The sequence below is a fragment of the Conger conger genome, chromosome 7, assembly GCF_963514075.1.
Source record: "Conger conger chromosome 7, fConCon1.1, whole genome shotgun sequence".
Taxonomy (NCBI): domain Eukaryota; kingdom Metazoa; phylum Chordata; class Actinopteri; order Anguilliformes; family Congridae; genus Conger; species Conger conger.
The window spans coordinates 11089851-11112982 of record NC_083766.1 but is presented as its reverse complement, the minus strand read 5'-3'; the positions used below and the strand labels follow the sequence as shown (position 1 = coordinate 11112982).

Sequence of the window (23132 nt, the reverse complement as noted above, 5' to 3'; positions counted from 1 at the left end):
ATGACAGAGCATGTTTGTTTTATAATATTTTAATGGTGAAAGGGCCATCTGCCCAGAAAATTCTACCTGATTCAGCTGCAGAATATCTTCCTGGGCCTCACTAAGGCTGGGGAGGTGTTCAAGAGGCCAGAAGTGCACTCAGATTCCCCTCGTCTCTCAGCCATGGATATATCACATACATTTGTTGCCTTAATTTGTGTTCTCTGCCACCTATAAGCAGGCATCTGGTATTGCATTGACAGTGTTCCCCTGGGCAACTCACTGGATGACAATGACAGTGTTCCACCGGGCACCTCACTGGATGACATTGACAGTGTTCCCCTGGGCAACTCACTGGATGACATTGACAGTGTTCCCCTGGGCAACTCACTGGATGACATTGACGGAATGCCGAGTAGGTTGCATTTGAAACGTTGGAATAAAGAAATTATGCAAATTCTATGTTTTGGGAGCACAAATGGTAGCTCAGCAACTATTTTCAATTTTTCTTGCTCAATTTTCTTCAGTGGAGGAAGGCGCTGAGAAGGACAAAACCATTCCTCACTCAAGTGGCTCTTTCCAAATGGGAAAGGGTTGATGCTGCTGAAGTTCTGCCCCAAGGTAAAACAAACCTCTGTCATTTCAGACATGCAACATTCAGTTATGTCTTGCTGGATGCAAGCACATGCTTTCACATTGTAACAAGAACTTTGTGCTTATCACATATAATAATGTAAATCAGTGGTTCCCAAACCTGGTCCTGGAGTACCCCTGTGTATGCTGGTTTCTGTTCCAAGCCCAATTACCATGGAATAATTTTAACAAGCTGCTACTCTTTCTTGATTAGGTGCTATTAATCTTAGGATGACCTTAAACCACATTATGCCAGAAATAGCTTTGTAATTGCATGAAGAGTAAAATGACCAAAGACCAGGTTCATATTGTGCTTATTGCACCATCTTGCAAGCAATTACAATCAAAGTAACACATAAAAGACTGAGGTGAACTAATAGGCTCATAATTAGGTAGTTGAATTAGGTAGTAGTCATTTTATTTGTAATCTTTTTCCTCAAGCGTATCAAAACGATGCAGGTCTACCTTGTTATCAATTCTCTATTATCTTCCAAATGGTCAGTTCCAGTGGCCAGGTGTCAACACTTTTACCAATTAGGATTCACTATAGTCTTTCATTTGATCAGTTAAAAACAATTGACCACTTTTCAAGCTATTTTTCTGCAGAATTTATGCATTAAGCACAATATCACCATGGACATTTTTTTCTTTATGGTAGGGTGTGTATAGCTATCGGACAAAATGTGGTTTAAGCAATCCCTCCAAACATGAAAAGCACCTAATATAAAAAAAAAAAAACAGCTTGTTGAGATTCATGGATTGCAATTGTGGTTGGAAAGAAAATCAGCATACACAGGGTTTCTGGGATGCAAAATGCCCTCTGTATCTTTCTTTTTGTACTTTCCTTCATCAGCAAATGCTGAATCAAAATGGGATGTGCTAGAAGAGCAAAATCTGGAGGAGGAGGTGAATGTCGGGTACATTCCCTCTCCCTTTTACCCTCAAAATCATTTGCTAAAATACAGGCTAGTGGTTTTCTGAGTGTTTAATACTTCTGAGCTTATTCTTTACATTTGTATTCTGTGGACCAAGCTGCGTGAGCTTGAGGCAAGCCCACATAATCCTCATTGACTCGCTACCCAATCCCACTACCTAAATCTGGTTCCCTTTTTAATAGGTCAATGTGATGAAATTTCAGGATGAGCTCGAGTCTGGGAAAAGACCTCGGAAGTGAGGAACGAGTTTCCAGCAGCAAGTGGGACACTATCAGACTAAGTTGCTACAGAAGGTAGGTGGGTATAGCAAGTCACTGGTAACTTAAATTTCCACTCATGCACTGTTGGTAGGACAACTAAATACATTTTTGGCATTATTTCAGAGTGAGTATTTCAGGTTTGTGGCTGAAAAGAGTTGAGAAGTTGCCAACACAGATGCTTGTGCTCTGTATTTACACTGTATGTGTTCCTGCTCTTTCAGGAGTTCGATAAAAACGATCGGAACAGGAAGGAAAAGTCCACACAAAAGAGAGAGTAAAGAAAGATGAGAGGAGGGACAGGATCGGGATGGAAACCAAGCCTGGAGCAAAGATTCAGATGAGGAGAAGGTTCTGGTGTGTACACAATGCCACAGAGGAGGCAGCTCTACCTCCCTCTACAGGTAAGTCCTGTCGTATACCTTTCTACACTCTTCAGCTGCTGCACATAGTGGTTTTACACAGCCACTGCCACTATGTCCTAGAAATGGATAATCTCTTCATCTGAATATCCTCTAATTCCAGTTTACAGGTACTCTGTTTAGTACTGAAATTGTTTTACTTCACTGGGTACGCTGCTGAACTGTTGGCCTGTCTTTATCGTTCTCTATCTTCATCTTGTCTTTATCCTTCGGCGTTTGCTCGGAAAAAACACAAAGTCTACGAAGGAGTCCAAGCAATTTCGGTCGCCATCTCCCGGCAGAAGGTCAAGTTTGGGGTCACCTCATCGTTCTCACCAAAAAATTGAAAAGGGCAAACACTAACACACCCCCACACCCCCCTTTCTCAAGCATCCAACATACAGTGCAAACACACACAAAGACTGGTGTCTGGTGTAGCTCTCGTACCTTTTTTGTAACTCTGAGTATGTGCTAGGACTGCTTGAGTCAAGGTTTGGTCCATTTTTGTGAAATGGAAGTCTAAATATTATTTGTACAATTATTTTGTTTTTATTGACTTGTATATTTTCTTGTATATTTTTGTTTTGTACATTTGTTTAAATCTATTGCAAAAATTGTACAGTAATAATTGAACAGTTGTTAGTCGTCTCGCCTGCCTTCACAGCCAAGAACTGTGTCAATGCTATTCTGCTAACCTGCTAACCTGACAATGACACAGGGGTACTGGACAAAGTGACCTTCAATAACAAAGCCATGAATAGCCAGACTTTATTTTTCTAGGATGACAAACAAAAATATATTAATCCATTTAGTTTTCAAATAATTCACAACACAAAGTGCCATAAATGAAATGACAGTGTGTCCCAGAGAACATTCTCAAAAAGTGTTTGGAGAATCTGACCCTGCTGGTCAATTTGGTGTAAACTCTTCTCCACTGACCTGATAAGAGTGACTGTAGACAGCAGTGCTTTGAGCAGGTTTTCCTCATGCTGTAAATCATACAATTTATTTCAGAACAATCCCAGATCATAATCACAAATGTGCACTCCTCATTTGCTTGTACAGTATCTTTTTGAGCCCTTAGGGACACTAAATGCTAACAAGAACAGACCACAGTGTCCCAACTTCAAAAGATTCCTTCAGGGTACTTGAATCGCAAGCCATAATATCAAGATATACTCTGAAGAGGAGTGCAGGCTTGAGAGGGCTCCGGTGGCAGTTAGGGTTGGTTGAGTTCAGTACTTTTTCACATTGATGAAGACTTTGATGGCACCAGTGAAGTCTGCTGAGATCAGTACTTCTGTGTGATCTGATTTCAGGGCACCTTTGAGAACAAAAAAAAAAAATAATTAAGTCAACTAACTTAACCATTTTCTTTATTTGGAGGACAAGACTGCACAACAAAGATTCCACTTTGCATGTCCTTACTGTACCTGATGGGATGGTATCGGAGTCTGCAGAGTCTGTGCTCTTACACTCTGCATCCAGTTTTTCCAGGCCAGCTTCAGATGGAACGATTGCACTTGGGTTGGGTGCAAAGATGGCTGACGTAACAACGGCATTGTGGGCTAGAGAACCGGGAAGAAATGGACAAGCAATTTATCGCTCGATTACAAAACCTTCTGATTGCCATCACAGTTCTGCTTCCGGGTCCATTCCGGCCTGTGTCGCACTAAAGGTTTTCGGACCTATCCGCTGCTCTTTATGCAGTTCTCTCTCGGTGTAGGATTAATGCTATAGACATTAATCCTACATTGTGACTATAGACTTGCGATACATTGCGTATAAACCTTAGAATCCATTCCATGGAGGATGGGAGCACTTAAGTCAAAGCTGGAGGTAATGTGTTCCAGTAGGATGATCCCTTAAGGCAGGGATTCTTGAAAAACTCAAGCCCATAGTAATTGTTTACTACAGAATTCTCAGTGAAAAGGATTACCTACTTAATTACTGTTAAATCCTTCCTAGAAGGTACTGCAGTCTTGTTAGTCGGAGGGAAATTTGCTCAGGTTTCATTCCAGACTTTCATTCCAACAAAACCGGTGAAAACAAATGTGTGGTAGACCATGTAAAGAATGTGTTCTGTGAGTTTCAATCCATAATTCTTTCATATTGTGGAAGCGCATGTATCATCATACTTACTACTTACAGTCTTGGATCATTACCTGACCTTAGCTCCCTTATGTGTTGTGATTGATGGCTAACAATAAAACCTATAAAATGTAACCACCTGCTGACACTGTCTTAAACATTAGGTTTCATATGTTGCTCAATATTACTATGTTGGACAACACTGCTGACTGTCCTGGCTTACACCCCAGGAAACCATGCCGCTTTGGGGTTGTAGCATAGTTTTGAATGGAACTCTGGAATTTGGAGTATGAAAACAAACCATTGTGACTACCAGTGATTAGAGATGAGGACAAATCCACCAAAACTGAAATTACAGATAAGACACTTTAAAGTTTGTTTCAGTTGAACCTACATGACAACCTGGTACATTTTCTAATGGCATAGTTCCGAGGTAATGTAGAATTTCATGCAGTGGTCAGTGGAGAACTTACCTTTAATTCCTTCCCAGAAATCATTGCGGTCTCGCCGGACAGAGGTGAATTTGCTCAAGTCATGGTAGGTGCTCCAGATGTAAACAAATTTGTCCTCTGAACCACTCACAATAAATGAGCAATCATGACTGCAAAATAAGCATATATCTTAGCAAATGTTTAACCTGGATAAATGACAACTAGCAAACAACTAGGGGAAAGTTTAGAGAAGTAACCTTACCTGAAACTCGCTTTGATTTGACTACAGCTGCTAACAAAACCTTTGTATTTCATAGACAAAGACAGATCTCTTAAGTCGTATAAACGGATCCTTGAATCATTGGAAGTCACCAGAATCTACAAAGAAATTAAGGATAGTGAGGTGAGATATATAACAAACAAGTAGACGTGTAGTCCAGACCTGGGTTGAAATTAACCAAGTTTGCCTGGAACAAATGAAATGTTTCCAAGAGTGTAAACCCCTGCCATCTGCTCCTCCTTGCAGGCTCAAATGCACCAGGCAATATCAATAGAGCACAGAAAAGTATTTGAATCCAAAACAAATATTATTTCAACCCAGGTCTGGTGTAGACAAACACTATAAATGCATGCGGTTTCATGTACATCGCCTGTACCTAAATCCTACTAAAAAGTTAACATGTTAACATGTGAATGTGGTTTAATGTACCATTGGATTGAAATGTTTTTACACTTTTCTAAAGGATCACTACTGTAATACACATTCTGCATGGCTATGCTGTAGCCTTTCCGAGTCTTACAATATTTACCTTGAAAATACTATAAATATGAACATACTCAGGCATGTTGATGATGCACTGCAAATCTCACAAATTTGTGCTCCTTTACCTCTATTTGTTATTCTAAAATGCGTTTGCAAACTTTCTGAGAGTGGCACTCTTCTGTATGCAGAGGGGCGGGTGCGTATATAGATTGTATGGGATTTCTAGCATTTGTAGCTAGCTAGCAACTGCAATGGCAGAGGTGAAGAAGCAAAAGTACAGCAAAATGACAAGCTGTCGTCGGCTTGTTGAAACATCAGTCAACCTTAGAATTGCTTTTCCTCACTGGTGACAGCTATGGAAAAGCAGAGATATACAGATAAAAAGTTATCTGCAGCATATGAAGCACTGAATTTCACAAAGCACTCAGCTAGATTCACCAGCTTGGTGCCCCTATGACATAAGATTCATTGTTGACATCCTCTCAAGAGGAAACTTGTTGGAAATGCATTTGTTTGTTTGGTACAATCCATCTGAAGTTTGTGTATTTCATGGCATTTGAGATTTTGTCATTGAGAAGAGAAATTTGTGTGTGTGTTTCTCTCTGTGCAGAAGGCAGTGGGACTAGAGATCATTTCAAGTCCACTTTCTTCTCCCAAGACAGTGCAGTAAAAGAGTAATAGGCATTCCCGTAACCTTGTTCTCTCTAGATAGCGGCTCAATCCCAGTGATCTTGCGGCCAATTCGGTTCCTGCCTCTGGTAGATCTCACATGGATTTGGGTGTGGTATTTAAGGTGCTGAAAGAGCAAAATGGATCAGTGAGACTACCACATACTTTATCTTTACTGCAACTGCGGGCAGTTGGGAAAGTGATAGAAATAGGAAACGTAGCATCCCTGAAGGGAGGGTCACAGCACCTCCGTGTCGTAGAAGATGCAGCGCCCGTCATACGTGCCGATGACCGCGTACTTCCCGTTCTGGCAGAAGTTGGCGGCGGTGATGAGGCGCGTCTGCCCGTCCACCTCATTCCACAGCGCCACCTTCTTGTCAGGAATGTTCCAGAGCCGCAGCTTCCCATCCAGAGAGCCACTGAGGAAATACCGGTCATCCTGACAGAAGGGAGGAAGTTACCATGGACCATACTATAATGCTGACTCAAAGGCGTGGAAGTCATTAATGCCGTCTTCTGCAGGGACACACTTACTCTGGGGTGGAAAGCAATGGCCGTGACAAAGTCTATGTGCTGGAAGCAGCACAGACACTCTCTCCTTGATACGTGCCACAGCCTGACCGTCTTGTCCATTGACGATGAGAGAAGGAAGTAGTTCTGCGGACAGAGTAGCAATATTGGAATCATCAGCAGCTGGAACTCAATGGAAATAAATCAGTGCAGACACAGGGGAAAGATAGTTAAATGTCTCAGTTTAGGGTCTGTGACTTCTCACCTTAGACCAGGACAGGTCCAGCAGGTCAGCTGTGTGCCCTTTGTACTTGCAGAAGGGGACCTGCCGGAAGGGGGCGTTACTGTCTTCGGTGTCAGGGTCCTCCGGGGTGCTACTAATCTGGAGACAATTAAATCACCTTCTCACTGATGCGCAGAATCATGGATAGCTTAAAATCTTACATTCCTCTGGCTTGGTGACATAGTTTGACAATAATATAATGGGACAGAATTGTTGAAGTTGACATTCCATGTAGTTCAGGATAACTTTCTGTGATTATATTCTCATTTTTAGGATTTAATTTGAACTGAACAGGAGCAGGCATTTAATAAGAGCACACCAACTGAACCAGAAGGTGGCTGTTTTCTGTGAAAGGGGCAGGAATAACCATATATTAATTTACCATTGAACCGTGGTCAGATACTTACAGTTAAACAGACCTGAGAAAGGACAATTGCAGCATTATCTATCTATCCCAACTGCACAGCCTACGATTTATGTGACAGAGAAGCAATGCTTTTTTGATAGTGCTAAAGTGTGTAAAACTGGCATGTTAACATGTTTTGTGCTGTATATGATTTTATATCTTTAAGCACGACTCTTTAGCTGCTTACCCCACCATCTGCGTCAGATTTTGAAGAACACAAGCTTTCCTGAGAAGGGGATGGTGAAACTCGACCTAAAGAAGGAAGGTGCACACCAGTGAAGGACAGCCTGCATATGTCCTGCTAATCACATGCGTGGACTCTGCACTTGCTAATGTGCTGCTAATTTAAGCGTTTATTAATTATTCACATTCCATTAGAGTAAATTATTCAGAAACTTATAATACTGTAATATTTAAGAGTATCTGGCTGCAGCCACTTCAGATCTCCATAGCCAGGAACTTCCCCAGTCAAGACCCAATACTTCAGGGTCATCACTGAGGAGATGGTCGTGATGATTATTTCCCATGTTTTTATTGGTTGGCAGAAGCTTTCAGTTTAGGTTGGCAAAGTTGTTAAGCCGGAAGTACGGCAGAAAATGTCATGTTGCTTGTCTTATCAGTTGTGTAGTGGCACTGTCTTGTTTTTCAAGCAACATTAGCTAGGGAAACCGAATCATGTGTTGTTTTGTAAAAATAAGCGGAAAGCACATGTTGCTGGATTAACTTTTGCAGTGGCACGGTCTCTTGCATTATTATGTGCTTGTTTTTCAAGCATTATACAGCTAGCTACCTATTTGCATGCTTTTGTTTAAATTACACTTTTTATATGACTGGTTTTCCCACATTTCAGTTGTGGATAATATGGAAAAACTAGTCATATTAAAAGTGTCACTTAAACACTTAAAATTCTATCATCAGGAAAAATAATAACCGAATCGTTAACAAGTCAATGTTTAATTTATGTTTAGCTATGTGAATGTGCAGTGAATATTATATATATGATTCTGCTCATACGGAACAGGAGTAGTATTATACCATTTGTCGATTTCTTTATTAACTCCTTGAGCTTTTGTGGATCATCAAAAAATCCAATAAACATTAATACAAAGTGTTCTTACAAGCTTCCTCTACACAGCAAACCATTTACATTACATTTCAACCTCTGTCACGTGATTTTCAGGAAACTTCACTTCTATATTATCATCCACATGGCTGTTATTATAATCCATTTCTCTTTTAACGGTTAACAGTCATGCACTCCACTATAGACAAACACATACAATTAGAGTTACATACAATTTAAAATAACTAAGTTATAACACTAACCCCACCGCCTGGAGCACCCCTAACTCCTGATGGAAGGAAATATACATAATTCCCATCTCTGCAGTCAGGAACCCGACCTAATGGGTCCTCAATGGGAGGTTGCTGGCTGTAGAGATCTGATTTGGCTGTTGCCACAGCTTTCTAGTTGTATGTGGACATTATTTCTCTTATGTTCAAATCATACTATATTCCCCACATTGTCACAAATAAATTCATGTCATTATTAAATGCTATATTATGCCACTCTGATTCTTTTTCATAATTGTTATTAAAACCTCTATTAATTATTGTCTAACAAATTGCAGCAGTTTAATTTTGGCAGCTGCACAAATTGAATTAATTGAATGAACTGGATGGGCTACCTTCTGTGTTGTACTTCATCCGCATGTTGTAGAAGAAGTCGAAGGCATTCTTCAGGACCCAGATACGCACAATGGTGTCTTGTCCAGCAGTGGCCAGCAGTCTTCCGCAGTGAGAGAACTTCATTGTCCACACAGCACCCTGAAACAGAGCATGGCATGGCCCAACACTAAAGGTCATACAGTAGTCTGAACCAGTGGTTCTCAGTCTCGGTCCTGGGGGGGTCATTGTGCATGCTGGTTTTCGTATGAACCACAATTGCTCTCTCTGAATTTTGAGAAGCTTACCAAGTTCCTACACAAGCATGTGATCATAACACCCCCTCAACTGAGGAAACATCAACAGGCTTTGACACAAACCAGCCAGCAAATCATCTTAAAGCATGCACTGAAAAATGTATTTAAAAATGGATCAATAATGAACTAACATTGCTCTCATCGCCACAGTTATATTTCTGCTTTATTTGGGTAAAGTTCTGGTTTTCGTACTTTAAGCTAAACACACAAATAATTGCCATTTTTAGTTTTAAATCAGATCTGATTTATTACATGTTCAATGATAATGGCAAACTACTGAACTACCTAGAGCTGGAGGCAAACTTGGATGGCAGCAGTAACTTAGCAGCTGAAAAGAACAAGGTAAGCAGAACCTGCAGGAGACATCACACACTCTCACCGTGTGCTCCCCACTCAGGTCTTGGACAACTTTTATCTGGTTGAAATCAAAAGGGCCCTTGAAGCTGTGAGCAGCTTTGAATCTGAGTGGTCTGGTGTAGGGCATTCCCTCATCATCACTGGAGGAGGGGTCATCCTGGTCCATGTGGAACACTGAGGGAAAACCAAGGTCCAGGAATTTGAATATCCTCTCACATTTACTGCTTTACCAGTGCCAATACTACATCTACGTCAAATGCCCTAGATCAGTGTTTCTCAACTCAAGTCCTTGGGGGCTACTTGCCATAATGTTTTTGTGGTAACCAGGACCTCACACACCTGATTTAATGACTGAACCAATCAAACAATCAAAAACGCCCTTGATTAGTTAAATCAGGGGTGTGAGTTTCTGGTTACAACAAAAACCTTCTGTCAAGTGGGCCCCAAGGACTGGAGCTGAGAGACACTCGACCATAGGTTAAAAAATGTATCATGTCTGCAATATCGACAAAGCAGGTAAAGAGAAATAGAGGGATGTACTCCAAAATGTCAAAGTTCACAAATAAATACTTAATGCCAATCTTTCCAAAGATTTTAAGAAATTTCTTTCCATTTAAGAAATACATTATTTCCTTTGTTCAATTACTCAATTCAATTATTAGATTTCAGCATCCACTAATTTCTCTTTACTGAAACTGAGGGAGTACCTTCATCACGGACACTCTTCACTTTGTTGACAGCCTTCTCACCATATTCTTCTGCGAAGTGTTTGGCCCTCTTAACAGATTTACCGAAAAACTTCTTAAATTGTGTTCTGTGAACACGAAATCACAGAGTTATCACAGCCAAAGACTAGGGAAAGAAGCAGTGCTTGAGTATGCGGTGTCACGTCCATAGTCTCACGTTCTGTGTTTGAGCTTTCCTCCGTCTGTCTCAGGCAACTGGGATTGGGGCTTCTCTTCATCATCTGACTGCACATCATCGTTCCTGGTAGAGAAACAGGCTTCACAGATATTAAACATGAATGCCTACAGCATAATCATTTATTGACATTAAGCGAATGCATATCAACGATGAATAGAGAGATTGCACATATACAGTAGCTCTCCTATTCTGTTCTGTAACGGAAGCACACAGAACATTATAGAAACTTGGAGTTTTTTATTTAAAAAATGCATGCTTATTTCAAGACTATGTGGTCCACTATTGGCTAAGATCTTTAGCAATCTCTGTAAAGCAAAATGCACAGATAAGCACCAAAACTGCAGTTCCAAGTATACACATTCCTTAGACAGTTAAGGTGTATGACATATTTTACAGAACGGGGATGTTTTCCTCTTTACATGATGTACTCTTTGGTCCTCCTCATTATATGGAGTGTGAGTGGGTTGACTCCATTGGGCAGTTTCTCCTCTGCCTGGTTCAACGGGATCTCCTCCCCGGTGTCCAAGTTCTTAATAATCACACTTGCCAGTATCTCCTGTTTCAGAAAAACAAAAAGACAAAACCCCACAGTCAGCCAGCCGATTCCTAACAGCTATTCCTGCTCCACTTCAGACAGCTGAGGAAGAACAAGTGAGCATGAACACAGCGGCGCGATCTTACCTCATCTGTCAGTTCACGTCCAGAGTCGGAGCGTGGTCGGTGGGGTCCAGCTGCCTCAGTGCCAATGGAGGGGGAGCTTTGGCTCTCCTGTTCCTGAGAACCACACCCGCACACATACAAATATAACCAAGACCCAAGATCTGCAGTTCATGCCCAAAAACCTATCAATTTGTCTGAATTAAAGCAGTTATGCAAAGAAGAGTGAGCTAAAATCCCTCCACAACAATGTGAAAGATTTATAGCAAATTATAGGAAGAATTTGGTCGCAATGATTTCTGCTGAAGGGTGCAACCAGTTATTCACTTTATTTGAGCATTGTCTTTACAGGGGTGATTAAAACAATCGATTACAGTAACGTTACGACACTTACTTGAGTGATTACCAATTTGTCCCCAGTGGTTGCACTGGCCAAGTCCAAAGAATGCTGCAGTTCCGTGGTGATATGTTCAACTGTAGTACTGGGAGACATCAAGCCACTAGGCTCCTCTGGCTTTGAGGATACTAGGCACAAACAGGGTGGTTAGCTATGCGCTGCATACATCTGAAGCACCCAGTTATTGCTTGTGATCCATTCCTAAATCATTATGTAAGCACAGAGATGGAATAATATCTGTAATGCATAATAATTTGCCATCAACAGGTTAGCATACCATACAGGTTAGCATACCAGAAAACAGGCATTTTACTTTCAGTGCACAAGCCAGCTTCTACAGTGAGAAATTGGTGCTAATGCTGGGACAAACACATCATATCATGTGTGTTTACTTTTTTATTCAGTTTCTTTATGCATTATATAAACATATCTTCTATGTCTCTAATCATTTTGTGTCTTTATATTTATACTTTATAATCACCCATAAAGGGGAATGTAGCCAGCATAAGAAGGCAATTATTCTGTGTGTGATGTCTCATCTTTCAGTTGAATCACTTGAGTCTTTAGAATAGCTAAAACTTGAACTTTACTCTGATTCAGTTCTAATTCCTAAACGCTAGGGCATATGTACACAGAAGGTTTATTCTTCTGGTACTGAGAGTAGAGTGGGGGAGTATTTAGTGTAAACAAAACATATGATCTTGTGACATCCTTGGCCTAGTTACTGTAGGTCAAGTTGCCTGGTTACGAGCTCTGGTTGCTCAGCAATGGGAAACCTTTCCCTCCCCCTCAACTCCTATAAACAAAGTTGTGTCTCGTAACATGATAGACACTATTCTTAGTTCATCAATACACTATTACCAAATAACTGACAATTCTCCACATTCCTCCTCATTTGTGCACTAGTATAAATGTTTGCATCAAGTGCTTTTGAGAACCCTCAGTTAGTGTGTATAGAGATGTATATGTTGCTTCTCCCAGCACAGTTTCATTTCATTTTCTTCTTTAATGAAATTTACCTTTTCTCAGCTTGGTTTGGACATCGATTTATCTAGACAATTGTACATTAGAATTTTTTCCTTTAATTAGGAGTGTTTTTCCATACCTGAATCAGTAAATCCTTTAATTGTTGTTTCCGTTGAAGCTAAAATTCATGTTTGTTCGTAAATGCAATACATCTGAGGAGGAAATATAAAATACCTTTTACCTAGTTCTGATGACTGCAGCAGCTCCTGGGTCCTTGTACAGGATAGGGGTAGAGGACGGACTGGGGGAGGGGGTCGGCGTGGAGGAGTGCCACTAGGAAGTGGTGGCCTTATGGGTGGGGACTTCTTAGTGCTGGCTACAATATCTGGCTCATTGGAGAACTGCATTGGGGGCTTAGCGGGGATGGAGAAGGCAGTGAGAGGGACCTCTTCCAAAATGTCAGCTGCCTTCTGTTCCTGCTCTGCAGACACCTGGCTTTGCCGATTGTGGATGAGGGTGCTTGTGACATCTGGGACTCTTGCGGTTGATTGGAAGTGTTTCTCTGGACCTCCGGTTTTGGGAGTGGCCCCCATGTCCTTCTGCTCAATGGCAGTAGATAACCTACAAGAGCCTGCTAAGTTATCACAAGTGACCCGTTGCTCCACAGCCATGACCCCTGGGACCATAGGCACCCCAGGTACCTCATTCTTAATTTCCAAAACATCCTCTGTATGTGGCACCTCCTTTGAAGTGCTCTCCCTCTGGCTCTCCTCAATTATGCTGTCAATGATCTAGTGAAATGGACATATAATTTACATACTGTATCACAATCAGAATGGGGTCAAATATGCTTTTGTATACTAGATTCAATACTAGGTGCAAGTAAAACCTCTTATCATATTAAATTATTTTTGAATGTTGGTGAAAAAATATACTACTGTTGAAAAGTTTGGGTCACCTTTTTTGGATTTAATATTTTATTTTGTCTGTTTGTAATCAAACAATTCATATGTGGTCATGACCAAAATAGCTTCTCCTGAGTATTTTTCCATTGATTAATGGAAAATGTTTGATGGTTTGATGGTCTGAGGATCATTTGATACCTTGGGCCCTTGATAACTCAGAGCCATTTAGCCAACAAATGTGTTCCATACAGTATCAGCATAATTTACAGCCGAACGTGAAAATAAAATATCCAGACTCTGATGATGTTGATGGCAAGACATGACATTATGTTAATTTGTCTCAAACACTGAAATGTAACTACATATAAAAAGTGCTGTAATTACTACATGGTGACACCAAAATGTGTAAAAAATAAAATAAAATAATATAAAGCTCAGAGTCTGCTCTTTGACCATATATGAATTGTTTGATTACAAAGAGAGAAAATAAAATATAACATGGTGACCCCAAACCTTTGAAAAGTAGTGTATGTATGTTTCTCTTATAATTGTCAATAATCAGCAGGGAGTTTACCCCTGTCTACATTATTACAAAAGGTATCTGACAAAGGGCTGATGGTCACGTCCAACTTACATGCCATTTGGCTCACCCAAAGAATGTAATATCCGTAACTTCAAAAATTAAGTACCATCCAATGAATATATATGGTCCAAACCATACACTTCCATTATTTTAAGGTTAGAAAAGTCAAAATATGCATAAAACTGATTAATGTTCTAGCATATCATTAACATGTAAAACATGCTAAGATGATTCACGTGGATCTCAGTGACCCAGACATCCTAATTCCTGGCTGCAACACTCATGGGCAGGGATCCAATCCCTCAATCACAGAGAGAACAGGCTTAGTCTTAGTTCAAAATATGAAAGATGGGTTGAGAGATACGGAAATGCATTAGCACAAAGCCTTGGTCACTGCCAGTCCAGGAAACACTCAAACATATGAGTTACCAGGGGAACTGAAGTCACATTAACGGCCCACACGCATCAGATTTCTCTTCCTGGCTTTAGTCTAAAACGTTCCCACAAAACGTTTGCAAAGTGCAGTGACTTTTTGAAAAGTCCCTAACCCTGCCCCCACAGCCTAATTCCCCCTCCCCCTTCCGCCTCCTTCTCTAAAACTCTCTTTTAGCAACGTCATCTGATTATTGGGCAAAATCATAAGTCAGGTGAGAAAGGCAGCTCTGAAAAATATCAGTTTGACCCTAAATTATGCACACTTCGACCTAAAATACCAAATTGTTTTACTTCAGTATGGAACACAAATTGAAAGTTCCAGGATGATATGAAAAGCTTAAAGCTTAAGGCCTTTAATACTGAATTTCAGACAACACTGCTGGAGTGAAGCCCAGAACATATCATTTTGTTCTTGAAAATAGGAAGATTATAGTTTTTTTTTTTTTTAATGTACAATGGAAAAAAACATCCGTGCCTCAATTTATTCTCGGTTGATAAAGACCAAATGTGTAACTACCAATGTCCAACACACCAAAACATGTGAGCATGACCTTGTTGGCTGTTATAATATATGACCAGGAATAGATTTATTTAGGAATTTGAAATGGCATCCATGGATGTGACTGTTTCCATTGCCTGTACCATACTCTGTTTCAATAAACAGATTTGAAGAATAGGAGTTAGAGCAGGGCTAGGTTTTTTTTTTAAGATGGAAAATTGGGAATACAGAAGTCTGTGCTGCCATTAGCAGTAGCAAAAACAAGGAGAGGATAGATGCACCTGGAGGGAGTCTTCATTGCAGGGCTCCTGTGGTGCCACCACTGTAGGACGTTCCTCACTCCCCTGCAATCAACAACAAGCACAGACATAAAATGGCTGTGGCCAATCAATAAGAAATGCCAGATTCATCCCAATACGTAAAAATATTACACTGCAATATTAAGACCCAGCCAACAAATGAAATGTTGCCTCCACAGACTAGACAAGCACGTGAATACAGTACTTAATAAAAAATAGTCTACATCTTTTTTGAGTCAGCATTTGAGTCATTCATCATTTCAAGAGGTATTTAGGAAATGCCACCCCTTTAATCTCATAGGGAAAACAACTACACATCATTTAACAGAAACTATGCCTAGCAAAATAATGGTCAACAGTTTAATTACTTTTATAATTATTTATTTATATTTGACAGCGATTGAAATTTGAATTCCTAGTCATATCATTGTGAAATTATAAGTAGTATCATTGTGAGTCATACCTTTGTTAAGGGAAGGACACTCTTTCCAGGTGACCTAAAGAAAGAAGAGAAATGTGGATTTTATATTGTTACATCTAATTCCATCAAAATGCCCAATTTCATAGTAGGCAAGACAACATTTCAGAGTATCTAATATTCACTATTATTTTTGAGACATAATGCATTTCACTCATTCCATAGAAGTCAGGAAAGTGTGGATATGTCCAATTAGAAGCATTTCAGAAAAGTTATCTGAATAGCTTTGTATGAATAACAGTCTCATATCACAAAATGTATTGCTAAAATCATAGCATTGGATTTCTTAAAGCTATTTTCCTACTAGGTGCGGTGAAAACAAATAGAATCGAATTAGTTATCTAACATTCATAGAATTTTTCATTTAAACACAGGATCTACCATTCTAAGGTAGCCCATTGTTGTATGATTGATACTAAGCCTACGTTTCAATAGGGACAGGGGATCATGATATCCATCAAACTTAGATGTAACTGGTATTAAGAAGACACCCTACAAGAAAGGCTGTGTAGCCAAGAGAAAATAAATTCTCAGAAATACAGCTTGCAAAAAGTCGTTGTAAATCAACCAACAATTAAGGTAAGCAAAAGAATCAGCCAACCACTATTTTTTCTTGCAACTCTGTACTTTGGACCGTACACAACTTGCGGCAACAAAGGAATCTGCTGACTGCTGAATTTTCTTCACCATTGATTGAGGACTGTCACAGATCTCATTCTTTAACATTAAATTCAACAGCCATACCAAACGTACAAGTTCGTAGTCAGATATTATTGGATTGGGCCATTGGTTCGTCCAAACAGCGATATATTTATCTCATTAGCTGTTATGCACATGTAAGAGCATTGTATAGGCAATACATTGAACATTCCATGGCGAGAACAAATAAAGCCTCGGTTCACCACGAACGGTCATCGAACAATAAGTCAAGACAAGAGACATGCCGAGACATGAGCTTATCGCCACATTAGATATAATTTGTGTTCGTTTGTGAGCTATTGCCAAACAATGCTACGATACAGATTCAGAAACAAATTTAAATGTGGAATTACACTACATACGACATCATGGCTATACAGTACAACAGCTTAATTGTAAGTCCGGTTAAAAAGAATAACAGCACAAGTCAGTATAGTTGTACTCCCTACCTATTCACATACCTCTGTTCTAATACTAGGTGGGGAAAAGGTTTTTGTTGGAAAATTAATTTAGTCTTGACAAGATTGCAGCATCAGCGATTTGCTGACAGCTGGTATCTGGCTACAATGTTAACGACGACGATACAATACATCTCCACATTGCCTATGTCCAAATACTTACGCATTAATGGAAATAATCAAACCGACATCTTCCGTCGTATCGTAGAATTCTTCTGAACCACTTGTGTCCGAATCCATTTGGTTAACTTAGCTAGCTGTAGTGAACATAATTGCTAGTAAGGAACGATTCAGTGAGTCAGCTGTCAGCTAGTTACAATGCAGGGATGGGTGATGGCACTCACCTGTATGCTGGCTATTGAGCTAGCATAGTCAGCTACAAAAAACTAACCAGCGGAAGATAGCATAATATCCAGAGACCTGTTCCTTTATAGCTAATAGAATAACTAGCAGCTGACTTCATCCTACCAACACTTTGTTTATTTCAATAGTTTTGAAAGAGACACGAAAAGGGGAAATGCCAGCGTTCCTTATTTTAAAATAAATAAATCAGATCAGGAAATGTCGCGAGAGTTACAAGCAACGACTGGAGAGGAGACAGAATATAGAAATAGGCCGACTGGCCGGTGTAAAAGATGACTGAGTAATGTAAATAGGCTAATGGGATAACTATGAAAGTAAACCATGTTGTTGAGGTTGCTAAAAAAGCTTCTTTGCTTGAAAATATCACATGTGATGAGCGATGCGAAGTGCGCACATGGAGTGTAACCGAGTAACGCATGAATTATCCTATATTCACAAGCTATGTTTTGGAAGTCAATTTGTAGTAAAAACAAAAATCAATTCAATACAATTTTTCAATGCATTTAAAAAAGAATGGTATCGATCTAACTGCATTTAAATCTCGAAAATAAGATGTTTTACACTATAGTTAATTACCTTTCATTTTTAAATAATTGCTAAGTAACTTGTATTTACGGTTGTTTTGATTCAATTTTGTGTCATAATGATGACATGTACAGTAGAAAACCATTTGTAACATCAGATATATTTTATTTCAGCCTCAGATCTTGATTACATAATTAGTTTCGTATTCAAATACATGCTGAATTAGGTTTGCATATATTCTGTGCTTTAACTTTTTCCACTCTGCCCCATTAGAGGGCTATTCGCACCTATTTTGTACTAGTCCTATAAAAGTGTCAATATCTACTGCACACACGGTTGAAGACTTAAATGAAAGAATAGACTTATACCATTCAGAAATTTGAGACAGAACTCATTTATGTCAGAGCATGTATATACAATGTGCACAAAAGCTACATTAAAATACAAAATGGAACTACTTTATATGTGTGTACAAACTTGATGTGTACAACATTTAGTAAAGATATCGACAAGCCCTGTCTGAGACCAACAGTCATTCCCCAGTCTGATGTTTGGTCTGAACAACAACTGAACCTCTTGACCATGTCTGCATGCTTTTACTTGTTGAGTTGCAGCCACATGATTGGCATTAACAAGCTTGTGTACAGGTCTACCTAATAAAGTGCTCACTGAGTGCATGTTGTAATTGATACTTATGTGTTTATCCAGTCTCATTTTTTCCAAACTAGCTAAAAGGTTTACAAATAGCAAAGTTGTATGATCAAGAAGTGGGGATGCAAAAGCACATGTCTGCACCCCCAAGTTTAATAGTGGGGGTGCACCTGCTCCGCTTGCACCTGTGCTACTTCACTGCAGCATCTTAAATTTGATTCTTAAACTAGATTTTCAAACGACTTATTGATAAGTGAACTGTGTCAGTGGAGTGGCCTACACTTAAAGAATGTTGCTGCGTGTAACTAGGGTAGGGTTGTTTCCAGTTGGCCACAATGGCACACCTGCATTTAATATTCATCTTCTCATAGGTGTTTGAGCTTGAAATGTTTTCACCCTTTAAACCCATATAGTAATATCAGCCTACATAAAAATATTAGTCTGTCAATATTATCAAATTACCTGCAGGATAGAGACATTACACTCACCAAGCACTTTATTAGGAACATATTTACTTTATCACACGTACTTATTCATGCGATTATCTAATCAGCCAATTGTGTGGCAGCGGTGCAATGCATACATTCATGTAGCTACGGGTCAGGAGCTTCAGTTAATGTTCACATCAACCGTCAGACTGGGGAAAAATGTGATCAAAGTGACTTTGACTGTAGAATGATTGTTAGTGGCAGACAGGGTGGTTTGAGTATCTTGGAAACTGCTGATCTCCTGGGATTTTCACAACTGTAGTCTCTAGAGTTTGCAAAAAATTATGTTAATATATATATTTTTTTTAAGTCTAATAAATACCTAATAAAGTGCGTGTATATCATAGAGTGTATCATAGAGTTCAGTGGTATATATAGGCAAGTAGGTCTACTGCAGCCTCATCTATCTTCTGCATGGTTCTACTTTGGAGATCATTAGGGTACAGTATTTTCCCTTAATTATTTCATCTTGGAGTTTATGTTGCACAACCTATTTCTTTTTTATTTTATTTTCCACCACCAATTTCATAGCCATAGTTGTTCCCATGTCTAATAGCCTAAATAATTTGACACCACATCTAGATAAGCAACATATAAACCTATATGAACTGAATTAATTCGATTTTTCTTCTTATTTGTTGTACAGGAAAACTTCATACTATGATATTCCAAACATGCGCATTAGATTTTTTTTTAACGGAAGTTTCGGTCGGTGTACAGTATCTCCGATGGTCATTAGATTGTGCCTTTGACTGCTGCTGGAGTTTCCTTATGGCATTACAACGCTAAAAACAGACGGGGCGGACCTAATGATATCCATGAGTGTAAAGGGAGGACTGGCAATAAGAGGGAAATAAGAGCAGCTCCGATAGTGACAGGTATGAAATGTAACAATTTTAATGTGATCTTGACAAAATCTTAATAGCCGCAGTTAGAGTTCACCCGATAGAGTTCAGAAATTCCATATTTTCACAAAGAGTGGTTAGCAAGTGTAAACATGTTCTGTAGTCTTAACGAACGTCTGTAGCTAGTTAGCTAACGTTAGCTAACGTTATGTTTTGTGATTTCAACAAATCCATTCACTGGGCGAAGTCGATGCAATTTCACATGCTAGTTCACAACTAGCTCTATGGAAATTTGATGTTGTAGCTGAACTCTTATAGCATTACCGTTAGGCTATGTTGCATGATATATTTAGGTAGCTAACTTACCTAGCTCGTTAGTTAAATGTTGTTCTGAAACGAAGACACTGACATAACATTGATAACTTAGATGGTAACGAAGGGAAACAACCGTAGTCATGCAAAGGACTGCTTTAGCCGGCTGGCTAGTCTTTATCCTACAGGCTAGCTAGTATGATAGGTCGGCAAGTCAGCCAACTTTGAGAAGTTTCACGTAACATTAGTAAGCTATTTGCGAATGTGTTGGTAAGCAAACCTTTGCAGCCTTTTAATTTATTGCAGTGGTTTCTTGAAAACGCACCGATTTCGTATTAATCAAACGTTAACGTTAGCTAGCTAGCTCTAGCTATATGTGTAGGCTACTGTTGAGCTAACTTGCTAACCTGAGCTACTGTGGATGCCCAGTTGCCAAACTGGCTTACTGTGGGCTTTGGTGGAACTGCATTGAAGCTTGGTCGCCTAGCTTGATGGTTTACATAAACAACAAGAAAACGGGTGATTTTTTTTGTGACCGATTGTATTGTTAGGTGCTGGAACAAAGATATGAGCTAGATAATCTCACATACTATGGAACGTTTTGTAGAGATCGTAGCTAGGTGCTAAACTAATGCTATCTCGTTACTTCTTGATTTGCTGTTTTATCATGTTCCATGCACGAATCCATAACTTGCAGAGTTCACACGGGTAGTTTGACAAGTGAAGTTTGCTAGTTTATTTAGTTTAACTTCGCTGCTGATTGAGGACTGACATTAGGTTAATTCTAAGTAGTGTAATAGATATTTAATAGTTTGCTAATTTGCGTCGCATGTTAATGTAGGTTAACGTTACTCATTTGACATTTTCAAGGTGGTGTTTAGTACTACGAGATTTGTTTTATTGTATTGCTGGATTAGGCCTAACTAATCCTTCTAGACATCACAAATGTTTCTGTAGAATAAATAGTCTATGGGATTTCGGTTGTATTTGTTTTGCATCCATTAGTCTGAACAAAGAACAAGTTGGCTAAGTTACACGTTTGGCAGAAATGTCGTATAACGTTACGCGCCCCTATTCTGAGAAATAATCTCAAGGTATTGGTAGAAATTTGAACTGGGTTCCATTTTCATTTTTTTCCATCTAAAATTATATTAACTTGCAGATTAAATCAAGAAAAATTGGGAAGTTTCAAATCACATTGATTAAACAGCTAGTGTCTAGTGAACCATACGGACTGCCTTCAGTGCTTTCGTCCCAACGTATGAATGCATATTCCTAGGTTTAGACTGCTTGATTTAGGCATATGTAATGGAACTTTTAATAAATTACCAGGTTTTAATGGTTGTGTGGTTTGTTTCAGTTACATTAAAGGTGTAATAAAAAAGGAATTGCTGTTCTTGACTTCAAACTTTGCTTGGATGCCATTTACTTTTTGGTTTCTATACTTTTTTTCCCTTCAACCCTCAACGTGACCATTGTTTCTCTCTGCACTCCCACTTTGGGATCCACTGCCTAAGATACAGAGCGAGTATTCAGCAACTAGTTTAACAAATATGGTGCACAGCTGCCAAGTGCAAGTTTACAATTTAGAATGTACTTTTAGGCATGTCTGGACTGTGGTGGTTTTGCCACATAGACATTTCTGATAAGTACAGCAAGTAATCTAGATTTTGATATAGATTAGCGGCAGCAAATAAAATCTGTAATCTTGGCTCAGGGTGGCAATTTGCTAGTTTTCACCATGTCTATTATTTTAGTTTCTGATTGCTTCTATGTTTGCATCTTTTTATCTGGACATAGGCTAACGTTAATAATTACATTGTGGTTTGTATTAGCAGTCCTGTTGGGTGCATTTATCATTTCGGTCTTGGAAGCATTTAATGAGATCACGCTTTGACAGAATTAAATGCATTGTGCAAAATCCTCACTCTAAAAGATCCGCTTATGCTGAAATAGGCCTACAAATGCTGAAAAGTGAAAATATTTAAGCTTACCCTAATTAATTTATGCAGGTGAATGACAGTAATTAAGTGCACTATTTGTTTTCTGTGTGTGCTTGTCTGTCTTAATTACTTTGACCACCTTGTGTCTTACAGTGGGCTGGAGCTTTGGTGAGGGTATGGAACACCCTGCATTTAGAGGGGAGACGATATCCACTGGACTGCGTGACAGGTACTACAACATGTCAATGTATGTCCAACTTTTTACTTCTTCATTTAGCCTAGTCTGAGCTTTGAGTTTTATTGGTTCTGTTATTATGTGGTACCTTAATTCATCTGGAAGATCAAATTATTCATGCTGATTCACAGAGCAGTAAAGTTACCATTAGAGTGCTGAGAAAGCAAATGAACATGAACTATGGACCCTGTAGCGTACAACTGTCTAAAAGGCTGCCGGGCCATCCAATACCAGTTCAGCACAAAATTGAATCCATGGTAATATGCAAACCTGTATATGAGTATTAAAATTGGGCTGCCACAGCCTTGGATCGAATTCGGATCACACCAGCCCGTAGACATGCAATTGGGACTTCTGCTTCAGATTGAATTCTGCATGCATCACTACCCAGTGACCCCAACTGCAGGCATACTGTTTGAAAAGTATTTTTCCAATTTGCTCTCTATGAAATTTTTTGTATGCTGTGGTGTGCAATGAAGCAGCTGGCAACAGCATGTGTTTTGGAGGAGAACCATGGATCTCTTCACTCTTCCAAGTCTGCAGTGGGGTTCATGCATGTACTATACAGCTGAAGTTGCACACTGTCCACCATTCCAAATTTGTGTGGGAATTGTATGTGCTCCGCCCTTGTTGGGTGCCAGATATGTTTATTTATTTATTTATTTATTTATTTATGTTTAATGGGCTGGGCTAGCCAAAGATAAACTAAACATTTCTGGGGCAAAACTGAACCTGGCAAACGTTAGGTACAGTAGATATGAGTCCTCGTAAGG

General features: G+C 39.4%; 2 protein-coding genes and 1 long non-coding RNA gene across 11 annotated transcripts in view; 2 read left to right on the top strand and 1 right to left on the bottom strand.

The window, feature by feature from the left end:
• Positions 1-1395: 1395 nt before the first annotated feature.
• On the top strand, positions 1396-7669 carry LOC133132630 (uncharacterized). 2 transcript variants are annotated; one of them, XR_009709153.1, is made up of 4 exons: positions 1396-1518; positions 1730-1840; positions 2029-2208; positions 7525-7669. It is a non-coding gene; the product is annotated as an uncharacterized LOC133132630 (long non-coding RNA). The 2 variants fall into 2 exon arrangements; XR_009709152.1 differs by having other exon boundaries at positions 1409-1529.
• On the bottom strand, positions 2958-20291 carry LOC133132627 (WD repeat-containing protein 44-like). 3 transcript variants are annotated; one of them, XM_061248169.1, is made up of 21 exons: positions 17342-17506; positions 17161-17254; positions 15826-15859; positions 15345-15407; positions 12883-13432; positions 11673-11803; positions 11303-11395; positions 11041-11177; positions 10601-10684; positions 10405-10511; positions 9720-9871; positions 9047-9185; positions 7546-7610; positions 6935-7051; positions 6694-6816; positions 6407-6598; positions 6185-6286; positions 4990-5105; positions 4770-4897; positions 3639-3773; positions 2958-3529 (listed from the first exon to the last, which is right to left on the bottom strand). In XM_061248169.1, exons 2-21 carry the CDS (start codon positions 17235-17237, stop codon positions 3441-3443), a joined length of 2634 nt encoding a protein of 877 aa, XP_061104153.1. In that variant the 5' UTR covers positions 17238-17254; positions 17342-17506; the 3' UTR covers positions 2958-3440. The 3 variants fall into 3 exon arrangements, with proteins under 3 accessions (XP_061104153.1, XP_061104155.1, XP_061104154.1); XM_061248171.1 differs by lacking the exons at positions 17161-17254; positions 17342-17506 and adding an exon at positions 20236-20291; XM_061248170.1 differs by having other exon boundaries at positions 11041-11132; positions 17161-17506.
• LOC133132628 (kelch-like protein 13) overlaps positions 19769-23132 on the top strand; it is a 56737-nt gene continuing 53373 nt past the window's right edge. The window contains exons 1-2 of one of the 6 annotated variants that reach the window (XM_061248178.1): positions 19769-19902; positions 22278-22353. In XM_061248178.1, coding sequence (XP_061104162.1) covers positions 22301-22353 — 53 coding nt within the window. In that variant the 5' untranslated portion in view covers positions 19769-19902; positions 22278-22300. Of the gene's footprint in view, positions 19903-20320; positions 20452-20579; positions 20701-22277; positions 22372-23132 lie in introns of those variants that run through there. The other 5 variants (XM_061248176.1, XM_061248179.1, XM_061248177.1 and 2 more) reach the window with 5 other exon arrangements.

Coding starts and splice junctions, on each gene's coding strand:
- LOC133132627 (XM_061248169.1), bottom strand. CDS start 17,237: ATGGATTCGGACACAAGTGGTTCAGAAGAATTCTACGATACGACGGAA. Junction 10,685..11,040: donor AGGACCAAAGAGTACATCAT/GTAAAGAGGAAA, acceptor TTTCTCTACCAG/GAACGATGATGTGCAGTCAG. Junction 7,611..9,046: donor GATGAAGTACAACACAGAAG/GTAGCCCATCCA, acceptor TTCCTTCTTTAG/GTCGAGTTTCACCATCCCCT.